At 38.5% G+C, this 16,300-nt stretch overlaps 1 protein-coding gene and 1 non-coding gene across 3 annotated transcripts in view; both read left to right on the top strand.

Moving 5' to 3' along the window:
• The window catches only part of LOC131980086 (contactin-associated protein-like 4), a 112,497-nt gene that overhangs the window by 82,871 nt on the left and 13,326 nt on the right, over positions 1-16,300 (top strand). For both annotated transcript variants that reach the window (XM_059344246.1, XM_059344245.1), the window contains exons 15-18: positions 871-998; positions 1,592-1,762; positions 4,228-4,446; positions 12,585-12,824. In XM_059344246.1, coding sequence (XP_059200229.1) covers positions 871-998; positions 1,592-1,762; positions 4,228-4,446; positions 12,585-12,824 — 758 coding nt within the window. The remainder of the gene's footprint in view (positions 1-870; positions 999-1,591; positions 1,763-4,227; positions 4,447-12,584; positions 12,825-16,300) is intronic.
• On the top strand, positions 14,773-14,845 carry trnar-ccu (transfer RNA arginine (anticodon CCU)). Its single transcript has one exon. It is a non-coding gene; the product is annotated as a tRNA-Arg (tRNA).

Below are 16,300 nucleotides of genomic sequence, written 5' to 3'. Positions count from 1 at the left end.
GAAGAAAACTAACAAAGACGTCACACGCAGCCCGATGTGCACAGAAGTAAACATGAAGTTATGAGCAGATGATAAGGAGAAGAAGGATGAGGAGAAAGAAAGCAACATTTTTAACAATGGCTTTCAGTACAGAGTCTGTACGGAGATGTGTGTGTGTGTGTGTGTGTGTGTGTGTGTGTGTGTGTGCGTGTGTGTGTGTGTGGATAAGGACTCAAAACCAGGAGTGGTGGGAATGTAATAATCAAATGTGTGATTACCGTGTCCTAGTGACTTCCCCCACCAGAGCAGAATTGTGATGATTGTCGCTCTAGAGTGACGTAAAACTCACATTGGAACACATCAGACCTGTATCTGATAAAAGACCAAATGAAAAAGGCCCAGGTTTGATTTGAAAAAATCTGATCCTATTTGATTTGTGCTGTTCACACTTTTATAAATGAACCAGATCTGAGTCACATATGAGCAAAAAAACAAACAGATTTGGGCCAATTCTGTTTGCAGAAGCACCAACAACTAAAGTTGGGCAATATGTTAAAATGTTCCCTTACCTCTTGTGTGACTCCTAAATCCTCCACTTCACCCATTCCCTTTCCTCGTCTTTCTTCTTCATATTCTCACCACTTTCTCCTCCTCCTATTACTTCCCTTCCGTCTTGTTCCTTCACCTCGTCCCCTTTTTCTCCTCTTCCTCTTGTCCTGCACTGCTCTCCCCTTTTGTTTCATCTCTTTTCCTACTCACATTTGCCCTTCTTTCTCATTTTCATTTCTTCCCCATATTTTCTTCTTTCTATGTCACTCCTTCATTGTCACCTGTTCCTTCTCCTCCTGTTTGTTCTTCATCTCTACCCTCCTCTCCCTCCTCCCCTTACAGGACTGAAGACTCGGGCCTGCTCACCAATGAGGAGAGCCTCCCCGTACGGTCTCTGGTGCTGGGTGACATCCAGAGGCCAGAGTCAGAGGCCGCCTACAGGGTGGGACCACTTCTTTGTCATGGAGACAGTAAGTCCAGCTCTGCTTGCCAGGTTGACAGAAATATTTCTCTTCTGGGAATCACTGTTTCCTGATGGAAAATTAACAAACAAAAACTAACAAACAAAAAAGGTTTTTGTTCAAATAGATTCAATCCAAACTCAGCCGGTGTCAGTCAGAAAATAATCACTTGTTATTTCTGAGATACTAATTCCTCTCAGGCCTATTGTTGAAATGGAATTACAGGATTAGATGTTTAATGTGATAAATTAATTGTTCTGGGTATGGTACCTCAACATCTAGATGCTAATTATCGTTAGCAGAACTGTTGTTGATGCAGATTTCCTTTTAAGTTCTTTCACCCTGATACTCGTTTCTCATTTAATGCATTACAAGGTAAAACAAAGCATGCTGTTTTTTCCAATTATTCATAATTACAGCCACTCTATATCTACCCGAGCAGATACATAAATAAACGTTTGGCATGATTAATCAAACAAGACCACGCTACAGAAATGCTACCCCTGTGTAAGCTCATTAACTGAAGTTGTTGCCTCATTTGTTTGCTATGTGGTTTCCATTTAAAGATCTTGACAGTGAGATTTCATCATCCTGTTTCTCAGAGAATTTCTGGAACGCTGCGTTTTTCGACAAGGAGACGTCATACCTCCACTTCCCCACCTTCCACGGAGAGCTGAGCGCGGATATCTCCTTCCTGTTTAAAACCACGGCCTCCTCTGGCGTGTTCCTGGAAAATCTGGGCATCAAAGACTTCATCCGGATCGAACTGAGCTGTGAGTAGGAGCCGGAGGGGGAAGATTTATTCCGGATTATCGTGACATGTCAGTGAAACCTGGAAGTCAAAATCTAAATCTCGATGCGCGTAAAACCCAGAGGTTACAGAGTTAATCTTTACCAAACAATCCTGGAGGGAAAATATTGTTTATTTTAGATTGAACTCAGCTGTCTTGACCTTCCTCTATGTGAATGTTACACAAAGTTTAACAGCTCAGGGAAGCTAGGAAGCCTTTTCACATATTTTTGTTGACTAGCTGCAGGGATTTGAACATGATGTTGGCTGATAAGATCCAGTTCATCCCAAAGGTGTTGGATGGGGTTGAGGTCAGGGCCTCTGTGCAGGCCAGTCAAGTTATTCCCCACTGTACTGGGAGAAGCATTTTTTATTTTGCACAACAAGCTGCCAGAAAGTTTTTTTCTTGTCTTGTCTAATATTTGATTTTACAGTAAATCTAAAGTATGTCTTTTCAGTATTAAATATTCATGACTAAACAAACAATAATTACCTTGTCCAAGAAGGTTATGTTTTGGTTCAGTTTGTTTGTCTGTTTGTCACCAGAAGTACGAAAAAACTGCTGTTCGATTTCATTTCATTTGGTGAAAAGGTGTAGCATGGGCAAATAGACAACCCGTTACATTTGAGAGCTTATCTAAGTCACAGGATTGATACATAGATTATTTTTTGTTTCACTAACAATGTGCGAAAGGCCATTTGTGCGGTATGCATGTGGTGTTGGAAGAATCAGAGAAATCAGTTCCCGCTTGGAAAAATTCACATAAAGACCCCTTAAGTTGCGAGACAGCGCATTGGGCTTGGTGGAGGTCTGTGATCTCCAAGGGCCCCCCTAGATTAAGATGCATTTAGGAAAGAAACATCGTTAGTTATCAAAACCGCTTCATCTGGACTTTATTTGTGTGGTGGGATCAGATTTGAACCCTCTAATCTGTCTTCACACTTCCGATTCAAGTGCTGCTTAATTCTCATGAATTATGTTAACATCACCTTTTGCCAACCAAGCCACAGCCACTAGCCTGAGACACGGTGGCCCAGCGGGGACATTTTCACTGCTTGTTACACAAGTTTGTCTGATACCTGAGAGAAACAACTATTCTGGCTCTGTCCAAGTGGTATAATGAAAAAGTAAATTCTTGTGTTTTTAATATCTTTGATCTTTGAGAGTTGTTTGTAGCAATTTCAGACCAAAGTCTGAAAGGAAAGTTTATTTTGCTACTTTAGGGATGATTTACTTGAGAATGAAGGATCAACTGTTCTTTGCTTCACTTTATCTTCCTGTTTTTATTGCTCAGTATTTTCTATTTCTGCTTTCTAGATTATTGTATTAAGAAACAGTGGGTTTTTTTGCTTTGTGGTTACCACAACACGATGGCTGGGCAGGTGTTACAACTCTCATTGTTGTGTTGTTGTCTAAATATGGCAGAAATACTCAAAACTTATGTTTTATGTGTGAGGTCCGTGTTTATGGGCAGACATGGTGTTTAGTAAGTTGTGAATCAGATATTAGAGAATTCCATAGCTTCTCTTTGAAGTACAAACAGCTCAGTTCACTAGTTTTGTTTTCTTATACATTTTTTTGTATCGTGCTGCATTTTGCATTTTCTTAGAAATTCCATTTGAAGGGACAACATACACAGAATCTAATACAGGGACACTGCTGCTCCAACAGCCTCTCTCCTCGGGGAAATCATTGTCAGTGTGCTTGTTCCAGCTCTGAATACTGCCGCTCTCTGTGCCGGCTTCCTCAGAGAACAATTTCTAAATGAAGTTACTGTATGATGCTGGGATATTGTTTCATCTTGTTCTCTGCTCTCAGAGTAGTACATCTTCTCCTTTCAAAACAAGAAGGATGAGAAGCTGTTAGTCTCCAGAATCGACTGCTTTTGTTGGAATGAACTTGAGGGATTTTGTGATCTGAGCAGACCGCATGAAAGGGGAAACAATAGAGAGCTGAAGAGAAACTGTTTTGTTCCAGAAGTTTAAAAAAATCTCATTCAAAGTCCCATCAACATTTGTAACATTGCTAATAACTTAAAAGTTGGAACAGAGAATTTCTCAGCTGTTTGTTGTGTGATTTGCCTCGTGTCTGGATAACAATGGTAGATTTCTGATATCATTCTTCATTAAATATTTATGTTTCTTATCTGCCTTTAAGGAACATGAGCCCTAGTAGTTAGTGAGCAAATCATCACAGCTTGACAAAAGAAGCGAGTCCATGGCAAGTTGAAGTTTCACAGTTAGCAGCAGCAGCAGCAGCAGCAGCAGCAAGAGAAGCAAGTGTTCTATATTTTTAGACAGCTAGAAAGTTTGAAAACAGACTCACACCATAATTCTGTCCATTCATCTTCCTTTTTGTATTTGTTTTCCCCATCCTATCCATAAATCATACCTTTACCTCTGTCTCCCTCTTCCCATCTCATCTGTCTCCTCTCCTCCCCCCGTCAGCCTCCACTCAGGTGGTTTTCTCCTTCGATGTGGGTAACGGGCCGCTGGAGGTTCAGGTGGAATCGAGCGTGCCGCTGAATGACAACCGGTGGCATCGAGTCCGAGCCGAGCGGAACGTCAAGGAGGCGTCGCTTCGATTGGATGAACTTCCAGTCGCCACACAGGAGGCTCCTGCTGACGGACACTTTCACCTGCAGCTCAACAGCCAGCTGTTCATTGGTGAGTTCCCTCATTAGTAGCAGAACTAGTGGCTTTGATGTCTCATTTCTTTATCTGTATTTCTAGCATTTGTCTTTTTCTCAATGTCTCTCACACACACAAGCACTCTTCTTTTGTGTATATATTAGAGGTGGTTGTTTTGCTCATTGTTCCCCGTCACCTATAGTTTGGTTTCTCTCAGCCAGCTTGCTTTTCATAGCTGTAAATAGAATGCTTTGGGCCACTATAGTAATCGACAGACATAAGGAAAATGACAGCAAAGGGCCGTTAACCATTTCTTTGTGCTTCCCGTTGATGATTTCAACAGAGAATCGTAGATAAATTGGAAAAGTAGTTCTTTTGTGACCAATTAAAACATGAAAATTAAAATTTCAGGTCAAAATATAGACAATCATAATTTTATTTTTGTTCATTTCTTACGGTTTGGCATTATAGAGAATAAATTCCCAGCTGTTTCACACATGTTAAGTAGAGGTTTTGTTGACTAAATGCCACCAAGTGCAGCTAGATATGGAGGACGCCAATCTGACACATCTGACCCCCTCTTCAGCTAAACCTACCAAAGTAACATTTAGGAAGAAGTAACAGGTAGAAGAGGATGTGTTTCCTCAAAGAAACGCTAAAAATGCTCTCTCGTCTTTCAAATCTGCTTGGATGTAAAAGGTGCTATTCAACAGGGCTTTGACCACCTCTTCACTCTCAGCCCTATAGTGTGGATCCAAAAATAGTATGGTTACCAGGTCTAATCTCTTCCTACTGAGTCTTTCTCACTCTAAAGGGAAAGGCTAATGCTATTGGCTTAATGCTGCTCAGCACTGCTGAACATGAAAGTGCTGAGTCGATGGTTTCTGACCGGGTACAATAATCATTTTTAATAAATAAGGCATGCATCAGGGAGCAGTAAAACATATAGTGCAGGGTGTGATGTGATTTCCTGCAGTGAGGGTCTTTAAATACTCTTTAAATGAAGCAGAAACTGTAAGTGATTCATCAGGCGGTCATATAATTAACCACCAGCCAGCTGAGAATCTCTAAGAACACTTCATCAATACTGCGGCCACGTTTATCTCAACGTCATCGGTTCAATACCTCAATTTAGATTCTCTGTGTGACCTCTCACTGGAGCCGCACGGAATAAAAATAATGAAAATCCATCGTTTATTATCAGCCGTTATCATTCTGCAAATATTATGTATGTCACTTCACATCAGTAAACACACAGTGCGGAGGAAAACAAACCAACAAACAGTGATGAGATTGGATAAAGGCGGCAGCAGCAGGGAAATCGAGGTGAATATTGATTGGCTGAATAATCCGCTCCGAGGTCACCACCATCAGCCTGAACCTCTATATGTTTGCCTCTGAATTATCAGTACAGTACACTGGAACAACCCTAATAGATGTATGTGTTAGGATGGAAATGAGCTGGTATTTATCCCCAGATTGGTTTGGTTAATGAATGTTTTGTGGTGCGATGTTCAGATTTGATTCCTGCAGCTGCTAACGTGTCCTTCAGCAGCAGCGCTTTGTTCTGTTTCAGTGTCCTTGAGTGAGTCACTAAATCCTGAATGTTTGAAATCTCTAAATAAGGCATTATTACACTGAGTGAGTGGCCTTGAACATGATAATAATTAAGAAGCAGCAATAACCCTGGCTCTGCTTGAATCGCTTGTAATTTAATAGCAAATTAATCTCTTCATGAATATTTATTTTCATTTTAGTTATCTGATTACACCTAGTACATCCTGTACTTACAGTTAGTAATCACTATAAGTACTATTGCAAAATTACTTTCTTCCAGAGTTTTATTGAGTTTAATTAGTTCCAAAATACAGCCTTAGACTCTCTTTTGATGAGCCCAACTTCCTTTGTTTGGGTTTCTGTGCTGTGTTGTTGCTAAATGCTGAAAGAGCAACCTTCTGATTTTCCACCACTGAATCCAGCTTTCACCATCTGAAAGGCCATTTGTGCATCTGCATTTGTGCATTTGTTTCTTAAATGACCTGTGATCGACCTTCTTATGCTATAGAAGCAGAACTTTTTTCTAAAACCTGAAGGCTGAGCCAAGTTGAGATGCAGGAATGAAATAATTTTTAACTAAGCGATTATTATATTTTGTCCCCCCAAAAACTGCCTACCCCAGATTTAGGTAAGATTTTAAATCCAGGACTTTCACGTATTTATTCGCTCTATTGCTACTTAAGTAAAATGAATGAATACTTATTTGAAAATGCTAACAGATGATCAAGTATGCTGAACATTACCCGCAAAATATCAACATGTTAGAACCATACTATGGCGTCATATTTGAGTCATAAGTTGCGCGAACAATAACACATCTGCACGCACGCATATCTCTCTGCGCATGTAAATTATTTTGCGTCACGCGCAATTGTTTGCTCTTCGCGCACATATTCAGCAACCGAGTGAAGCAGAGGCAGGCGTAAGCGAGTTAACCCTCTGAAACCTTGGACTATTATGTTCGTTAAAAAATATGTTAAAAAATCTTTACCATGTCATGTTGGTATCAGTTTTTTCAGCGTTACCTCACCTGTTATGTCCTGATAATTAATTTTTAACTTTGACTTACTTGATCAAAATTTTGAACCCAAAAGAAACAAAGGAAAAAAATAAAATCTGATCTTGAAAATTATGTCTCACACACAGAAATGTTCATGTTGCATATATATGAATATGAACACAGGTTGCAATTATAACATATAACAGGTACAATGAGGATAATCTCTAGTTATATATTTTTATACTAAATATATTTGACATTATTTCCGGCCAAATTTTACTTGGCCAAATAACATCAAAAAAATTTGGTATGTAGTTTCAAGCCAGAACTTTAGAAGGAAGCTGATGGCAAGGCTAAATGCTGCTTAATTTGTATGTCTTCATGTCATGAAGAAGTAATATGCAGGTGGTTTCATGGACTCCAGAGGGTTAAGTGTTGTTGTGCATGTTGCTGTTGTTTTTTACTTGCCCGCGCCTGCCTCTGCTTCACTCAGTTGAAATCTGCATGTGTGACACGAAATGCAGATGTGTTACCGCTTGCGCAACTTATGTCTCAAATATGACATACACTGTACATAAAAATGGACGACCGGACAGCTCCTCACCAGTGAGGCTAAAATATCTGGATGGCCCCCTGTTGGCAGGCTGCAGTATAGCTTATAAACTCCTCCCCCTGCCCTCTTTGTGCAGGGATATGAGCCAAACTAAAAACTCAAAGAACAGCTCAATACATTTTTCCCAAAGATGTTTTTTGTCATTTAAGGTTGTTCTTATCACGCTGTTGTTTTTTTAATAAGTTTGTTTTTAATTAGTTATTTGATGTTAATAAGTGGCGCTGCAATGTCATGATGAACAGCTGTAATTGATTCCCTATTTGTCTGGTGGGTTTTTGGATGGGAACTCCACAGCACAGCGTGACAGACAAAGCAAAAGTCAAAAGGGTAAACACACAAATAAATAGGTGAAAGCAATATATAAAATGGTAAATGATATTAAAAAAGGGGTACAGTTTATGGTTATAGCTGTCATTGTGAGCATGCTGATGTTAGCATTTCTCTCAAAGCACCTCACAGTGCATCAAGCATGGCTGAGGGCTCATGTCTTGTTATCATGCGGCTCTCCCTGACAGGCTTTGTGTCTTTCAAACACTTGCTTTGGTAGCTTCCTAACCCAAGGCAAGATGTCAAAGAAAATATCATTGCTTAAAACAATTGTTGATGTGTTTAAGCAGATGTTTTCTATCCTGTGTTTGTGTGACAGTTTGCTCTGCAGGATTACAATTTCTTACTGTGCACAGTTTATGCATGGGCACGAAATCCCTCCCTGAACACATGCTGTATTGAGTTATTTGGACTCACAAGCCTCGGCACTGCCTTGTTTAAATTCATGAACAATCTTACCACATGCATTGTATTTATGGGTCTTGATTTGTAAAGCAAACTGATTCCATTGTTTAAGTTATAAGCCGCTGTGTTGGTTTGTATAAGTTCACGAGCCATATCTCAATGTACACACTGTATTTATGAGCCGTAATCCTGCTTTGCTTTATAAGGCACTGAATCCCATTGTTTTGATTAATAAGCCGTGTTATTGCCTCGCATGGATTTATAATCCACACCATTGTTCATTTTCCAATTCCTTTATTGCTGTTTGTATTGTAGGTGCTAAAAATCCACACGCAGCAACAATTTTAAACGAGCTCAGTGGCGAATGCAGAAATCTCCTCCTTTGTGAAGGTTTATAAGCAATTATTGTGCCTTGTTTGGAGAGTAAAGCCTTTGTATATTTGTGCTGCATTGCTGTCTGTCCGACTGATGTTTTCAACACAGTTTTGTCCTCTTTGCCGCTGTGTGTAGACAGCACCCTCCTGTACCGGGATTTTGAGGAATTCTTTGATCTTTGCTTCAAAATCCCTCAATATACAGCAGTATTGACGTCACATCATCCTCTAGAATATAAAATAAGCTGTATTTTAACGCGTCAGACAGCAGCGAGTAATCAATGATGACTGATGTACTTTAGTTTTTCCTCTAATTCTTATTGCGGTACCACCATTTAATTTGAAAACCTGCTTTTGATTTCAACATCACAAAATAGATAAAACTGGTCTCAGTTTGTGATCTAGAACAGATGTTTGGACTGGGACCAGCTGTTTGAAAGTATTTGCTACCAGGACATGAGGAAAAGACATGATTTAACAACTTTTGCTAAATCTCTCTATGTTATATGTATATTATTATTTAGGCGATTATATGTTATTTTTATTGTAAACTTCTTGCATTTAGCACCATATTCTCTAAATGTATCACTTGTATCAAGTCTAAGTTTCAACGATAAATAGAGTGTGATCAGGCCTGAACTGAATGTATGTGATTTGTGAAAGATTCAAACTGATTTGAACTGCCCTCTCCTAACTTTATCTTACAGTTTTAGAACAGTATGCCCATTTAAAATCAGCCCGTGGTGCAAAAAATTTGGAAAAAATAGCGCAGATATATAGCTTTAAAAAAAAAGAAACAGTGTAGGCCTCCCTCCTTTGATGTGTTTTTTAATTCCTTCATATTGAAGTGAAAAAGACATTATATGTAAATATTGTGCTATATTATTTAAACTGCTTGATGCAAAGATATATTACTTTTCTGCATGCAGCATCAGAAAACCACACTGTGTATGTCCTGATAATTTGTCTGATCTCTTTCTCTTATGCCTCACAATCGTAATCATGATGATCATGATTTAATGCTGAGACTTAATTATCTTCACGAGTTTTGGAATAATTCTTTCTATGTTTTGCTTTCCAGGCATGATGATAAAGCTTTCACATGCATCACCTTTGAAGTTTACTTTGATACTAATTGTTCCTCAACTCTCATGTGTTCTCATGTGCTTTATTAAACACTGTGCAGATTTCATGCTGAGACACTGGGGGTTAAACTGTTTGATATGAGGCCTTGAGGATCTTACTGCTATCTTTGGTCAGAGGCGGGGTTTATCTTTGTTTGGGTTCTTTGATTTTGTCTTTGATCTGCGCATCGTTAAACTCTTTTAAGTGTTTCCTGTAAGCAGCGTCTCCATTTGATGTGCAGAGCGTGTAATCAATGTTGAAGAACAGCAGGATGTGTGGTTAAAACCCTCAACACTCTGATAGCCTCCCTGTTCAGAGAGTTTGTTCTCTGATATCCTCCCATTTTCTCTGTTTTGTTCCTCTGATCAGAGGTGGTGTTCCTCAGGGATCTTTCTCGGGTCCCTGCTGGAATCACTTTTACACATCTTAACCTTTCTAGCATTGCAAAAGATTTCCTCTGTTATTGCTATAGCATTGCATAGGATGAGTTATTTTGGATATCTGAGTAGAAGCTTCTTTTCATTTATTATTTTACTTCACTTCCAAGGCTTGGATCAGGATTCAACTATTTCCGACTGAATCACCAGGAAAACTGATGAAATATCTTGATATGTAATATCTAGAGAATACATTTTTTCTGGGGTAAAAGGTCAATGTGCTTAGAAATCAAGTCAACTTTTAAAAAATCATTGGTTTTGGCGTGACTAGATTGACTGAGATGTTCAATATAATACATATCAGATGACAGTTTTCATTGACGAAAACTATATGTGGTTTAAAATAGTTCATTTAGTGAATTAGTTCATAGTCAGTTATTTTTCTATGACTAGGTGCAACTAAAACATTTAAGAAAACGTAAATTTGACAAAACAAACATGATTCATTTGAAAAAATTTGATAAAAAGTAAAAAGAACATTTGACACAGGACTAAACGGCTGTCCACACCAAAAACATTAACTATAATAATAACTATAACGATGTGACACTGATGATCCATAATATTCTGTAAACAGTAGGCCAAGCACGCTAGCCCACATGTCTCTCATCTTCTGTATCATTGTGTTTCCTAAATAGCATCAATTAGCTTATATAACAGGGGAAGTCAGAAACAGCAGATACAAATCACTTGATTTAGCTTTTATCTATAATTATTCATCTAAGAATATAAATAACAAGAATAGAAAACAGTTCAAAAGTAGCTGCTTCTGTGCCACACAGCTGTGGTGCTTTGTGTCTTTCAGCAGCAGGGAGGTGATGAGAGAGAGCTAGATGCTGTTTCTTTCAAAAATACACTTTATTATACTTTATTTATTAATATATAGATTTAGAATGTGACACTCTATAAATTCAGATGGCTTTTGATTGGCCGTCAGTGTTTCTATTGTTCATCAATTTGCTCTGAAAGTTATATAACTACCGTCCACTTGAGTTAAAATACTTTGGAACTATTTTTATATTTACTAACTTTACTTTATTTGGACTATGCAAGGCTACATGTAAACATGAATATTAGTGAAATATTCATTGTCCTTAGCCATGTATACAGCTTAGTAGAAATATTGTTGTTTTTTTCCAGAATTTGTGCATCTAACCATACTCAGTGTTTACATGGACATCAATAGCTGCTGATTACAGTTTTAAAAAGGTGTTTTTTTTTAACATTGACATTAAAAAACATGTTTTAACATTTTAACATTAACTGAAATAAAATGCAGAAAACTAAGTGTAATGATTACTGGGTTACACTTGCTGTGATTATGACATTGATTAACATACAAAAGTAATTTACAAAACTTCATGCATAATGAAGCAAGGTCAAATTTAAGTGTGCATGTGAGGGCAGTCATTCCTATTCCTCATAGGACATTCCTATGAATGATGATTATTGAAGAGTTTCATTTCCAAGCAGGTCAATTTGTCATTCACTGTTTCCTGAATCATAATACTTAAATGTTGAACAATGACTTTCAGAAGACTTAATGAGGATTTTTAAAACATGCCCCTCGATTTTGTTGTGTGAGAGGAAATGTGGAGTTTAATATCCTGTGTTTCTTAGCCGGTTCAATAATTCATGCGAGTCAAATCAAAGCGGAGAGAGGAGGCCTTGAGGAGAGCTCAGTGATTTATTAGTGTGAAAAGCTGCTGCTGCTGCTGAACAATAGGAAGTTGTCAGCTTCAAGACCAGCCAAGTTTATGCTCTGAACACAATAAGAATTACAATCTGTGATCTTTGCAGAAAATGGGAGGTTTTCATGTTTGAAGTGCACGAACAATAGGTCATCTCAGAGTGAATGAACAATGTGGAATGCAAAGTTTGATCTTCTGCAGCTGAAGTATTGAACAAGTGAAAGTATGCTGCATGTCCTCTTAGACAGAAAATCAGCCTCTTATCCACTGGGCAGCCAGCGTGGCATTAGAAACATCTGATGAATGTTACGTTTTCCACCTCCAGCTTGTTGCCTCATTGCTGTTTCATCGTTGTGTCATTTCATAAGAACGGTGTTGACAGTTTGGAGTTTCTCAGGGAGCAGAGGCGACATGTGGATCTGCTGTAGATGACAGGAGGAGGAGACATGAAAAACTAGGGAGAAAGGAAACATACAGACTTGTCATTACACTGAGAAATAAGAGAAGAGCTGGGACCACTGGTGTGTTAAAGCAGCTCCTGAACTAAAGACAGGAACATTTGTCACCCTTTGGTCTGGGAGCTCTGGATGTGTTTCATTAAATGTCAAAAAATGTGAATGTCATGTACTTTTTATATGCTTTCAGGAGGCACAGCGTCCAGGCAGAAGGGCTTTCGGGGCTGCATTCGCTCCCTGCAGCTGAACGGGGTCACCCTGGACCTGGAGGAGAGGGCGAAGATCACACCCGGGGTCCGACCCGGCTGCCCGGGTCACTGCAGCAGCTACGGCTCGCTCTGCCAGAACCAGGGCCGATGTGTGGAGAGAGACAGCGGCTTCCACTGTGACTGCGGCCTGTCAGCACACGCTGGAGTCTTCTGCCATACAGGTACACACGTATAAGGACAAACAAATAATGATGTGGCTAGTGAAGCTACATTGCAAATTGAATAATGATAATAACACATTATTTGTGTATCATGCTCTATAAGGCACTCAAAGGTGCTTCACATAGTAATGAAGATGGTAACAGTAAAGTAAAAGTGATACCTGTAACAGTGAGAATTTTTTAAAGTAAAGCACATACACACAACTGGATCATTTTTGCAAAGCCATTCATACAGGCAGCGATGCAAATTTGCAATAGAGTATTTGTATAATAAAAGGTTCAAATGTATTTGCTTGGGCAGAGAACCAACTCACTACCTGCATCCTGCTGACCAAGAGCAGCATCTGACAGTCTCATAACTTGTTGAAATACCTAAACTACTGAATTTCCTGTCAAATTCTCTGAGTGAATTTTAGTTCGGTAAACCTACATGCAGTATATATATGTCTAGGGCTTTTATTGTGAAATGTAAGAACAAAAGAGAGGGTTTTACTGTCTTGGTTCAGACTTTTAAGCCTCTATATTGTTGTTTTATAGTCCTCATGAGTAAACAACACATCATGATTGTATGTTGCCTTAATTTGCTGTGTGAAAGTTAAAGAAAATGTTGCTTTTTCAACACAAAATAATTGTGTTCTCTGTGAAAGTACTCATGAGAAAAAATGTTCAAATACATATATTGACATGCAAATTAATCGCATGACAAAAACACCATTGGTGTGTTTTTTGCCTTTACTCCTCAGCACAAACTTGATGCTCAACATGATTGAATAAAGGCTAAAATAATAACAATAAAGATTGATTAAAAGTTTTAGTATTTAGCCATATTTTGGCAGACGTGTGTATATACATACTCAGGTGATGGATAAACAGCAGAGAAGTGGATGCAGAGATGCTGTTAGAAGACCAGTGGTTCTCTGTGAAAGACAAAAGTACCAACTTAGTTAAGGCGGAGGTACTTTTTTTAAGCCCAAAGATGAAAAAGTTTTGATATTCAAAAGTTAGACTCTGGGTGAAGTATGCCTCCTATGGTGCCACCTGCCCTGTCCTCCCTCCAGGAGACTTGTCTGAACCACTTTACAACATGCTTCACTGTTTTCTCATAATATATCTCAAGGCTAAAGCTCTTTACTGTTGGCTGTAATAAAAGGATGAATAACCTCAAACTCATATAGAAATATAATTGAAAATATGTGCAATCTCTGTGTGGGTGTTTTCTGCTATTGTCCAAAGGTTAAAGATCTGTATTATTTCAAATAACCTTTTACTGCACTGAACAAGTGCAAGAAATACTAAGCTACCATGTGACTTCAAATGTTTACTGCAAATATTGTCTGTTTGATGAGCTGGAGTCTATTTTAGTCGTTGGTTTGATGTTAACTCTGTAATAATGCGTCATCACATTGACCTTTATGCCTTCCATGAGTTCAATAACTTAAGTGAGCTCAGCCACTTTTACTTTTTTTAAAGGACTTCTTTCACCTTCCTCCCACCAAATATTGATATCTACAGATATCAACCGCTGAGTCAGAGCGACAGTTTGTTTTTGATCTCTCTGTGAGTCACGGTGACGTGCTCTCACTGTGTTTGATACTCTTAAAGGTCATCTGCGTTTCCTGTTGGAGAATTAAAGCGAGGTCTCAACAGCTCTAAAGACTTCTTTCTTCTTTCAACTCTGCAGATATTTTTAGAACATTTCTTTTATTCTCTTGCAAACTAATCAGACATGCAGAGTTGATCCAGTGCCTGCCTCTGAAGTTAATTAAAGTCTGGAAACTCAGTACAGATAGTCTAAATATATGTATTGCACTGTGCCCTTGAAATTGATCATTTGTTTCGTATTAAAAAACACCAGAAAAAAAAGACAGGAAAAAAATAATTGTATAGGTTTCAAAGAATGAGTTCATGTACTCAAAAACTCAATGAATTCAATTCAATATAATTCAGAGCCCCAGTGGCCCAATGGATAAGGCACTGGCCTCCTAAGCCAGGGATTGTGGGTTCGATTCCCATCTGGGGTGAAAGGTTTACAGAATAACAGTTGGTAAATGCTCATCCTTATCAAAATAAATGTAAACCCCTATATTGGCAAAAACGCTCACAGGCCACTTTATTAGCTGCTTCAATGTTCCTCTTCATGCATATTTCTTCTGCATACCTTGGTTGTAACAATTGCTTATTGTGTTATTATTGCCTTTCTAACAACAAGGCATTTTGGCCCAGAGAACTCTCGCTCACTGGATATTTTTTTCTTTTTCGGACGATTCTCTGTAAACCCTAGAGATGGTTGTTAGATCAGCAGACCAGCCTGTCTGGCACCAACAACCACATAACGTTCAAAGTCACTCAATTCACCTTTCTTCGCCATTCTGATGCTCAGTTTGAACTTGTCTACATGCCGAAATGCATTGAGTTGCTGATTGATTTTTGCATTAACAAGCAGTTGAACATAATGACAATCTGACCATATATAATACAAAAAACAACGTTTTAGGGCCATTTGTAAATGTATTATTTACTTTTTTTCTTTATTTAAACATTCAGCAATTGACTGAAACTGAAGGTATAGTACTAATTAATACTTATGTATTTAGGGCCTCGGGGCAATCGCACCGAGCACTACTGTTATACTGTGGATTTTTTCTTCTTCCTCTTCCGGACGCAATTTCGTCCCGCTACTAGTCCTACAACTTGAAGAGTTGCAGGACAAATTATATATCAAAACGTGCGGTTTGATCGGGATCGGTGTGCTATTACTTTTCTCTACAGAATACGAATTTTTCTCGACGTAAGTGCGTAAGCGCGCACACTCCTCACACATGCATACATATGCTTCAAACACACACACAGGTAACTTTATGTGATTTTAATTACACACACACACACATTTTGAGGTTAAAGGGCATGGTTTGAAATCTCTGAAGAATCTCATCATAGTGTACACACACCGGCAGTAGCCCCCGTGGCCCTTTCAGAATTTCCCCAGAGGAAATTTTCTAGTTTATTTTATTGTATTCTTTATTTTCTCAGTTATCATTTCTGGAATTGGTTGACAATTGACATTGTATGTGCAATATATTATAATGTTTAATATTCAATTATAGAGTTATTTGTTTCAGAAAGTGGTGCCATGCCACTCTGCATCATTTTTTAAGAAGCACGGCAACATTTACTGGCCTTGAGTGTGTTTTCGGGACAATTGGGCAATCAAACCTTCAAGTCTATAGTCCTATAAGTTTCAGTCCCCTGAAAAAGCAGGCTTCTGCGTAATTATACATCATTATATTAGTGTAAAATCATTGCTCAGTCCACATAAAAAGGTCTATTTTCATTTCAGTTAAATAATTCAGCCTATATATATCAGTTATCATTAACTTTTTCCACTCTTAGAATAGAATAGAATCTTTAATGTCAATATACCAGCAGTACAACAAAATTCTTATGTGTAACTACTAAAAACAATGCAGTACACCCAA

The sequence above is a fragment of the Centropristis striata genome, chromosome 11 (genome assembly GCF_030273125.1).
Source record: "Centropristis striata isolate RG_2023a ecotype Rhode Island chromosome 11, C.striata_1.0, whole genome shotgun sequence".
NCBI classification, from domain to species: Eukaryota; Metazoa; Chordata; class Actinopteri; order Perciformes; family Serranidae; genus Centropristis; species Centropristis striata.
Note: the sequence above shows the minus strand (reverse complement) of the source record. Positions and strands in the feature narration are given on the sequence as shown.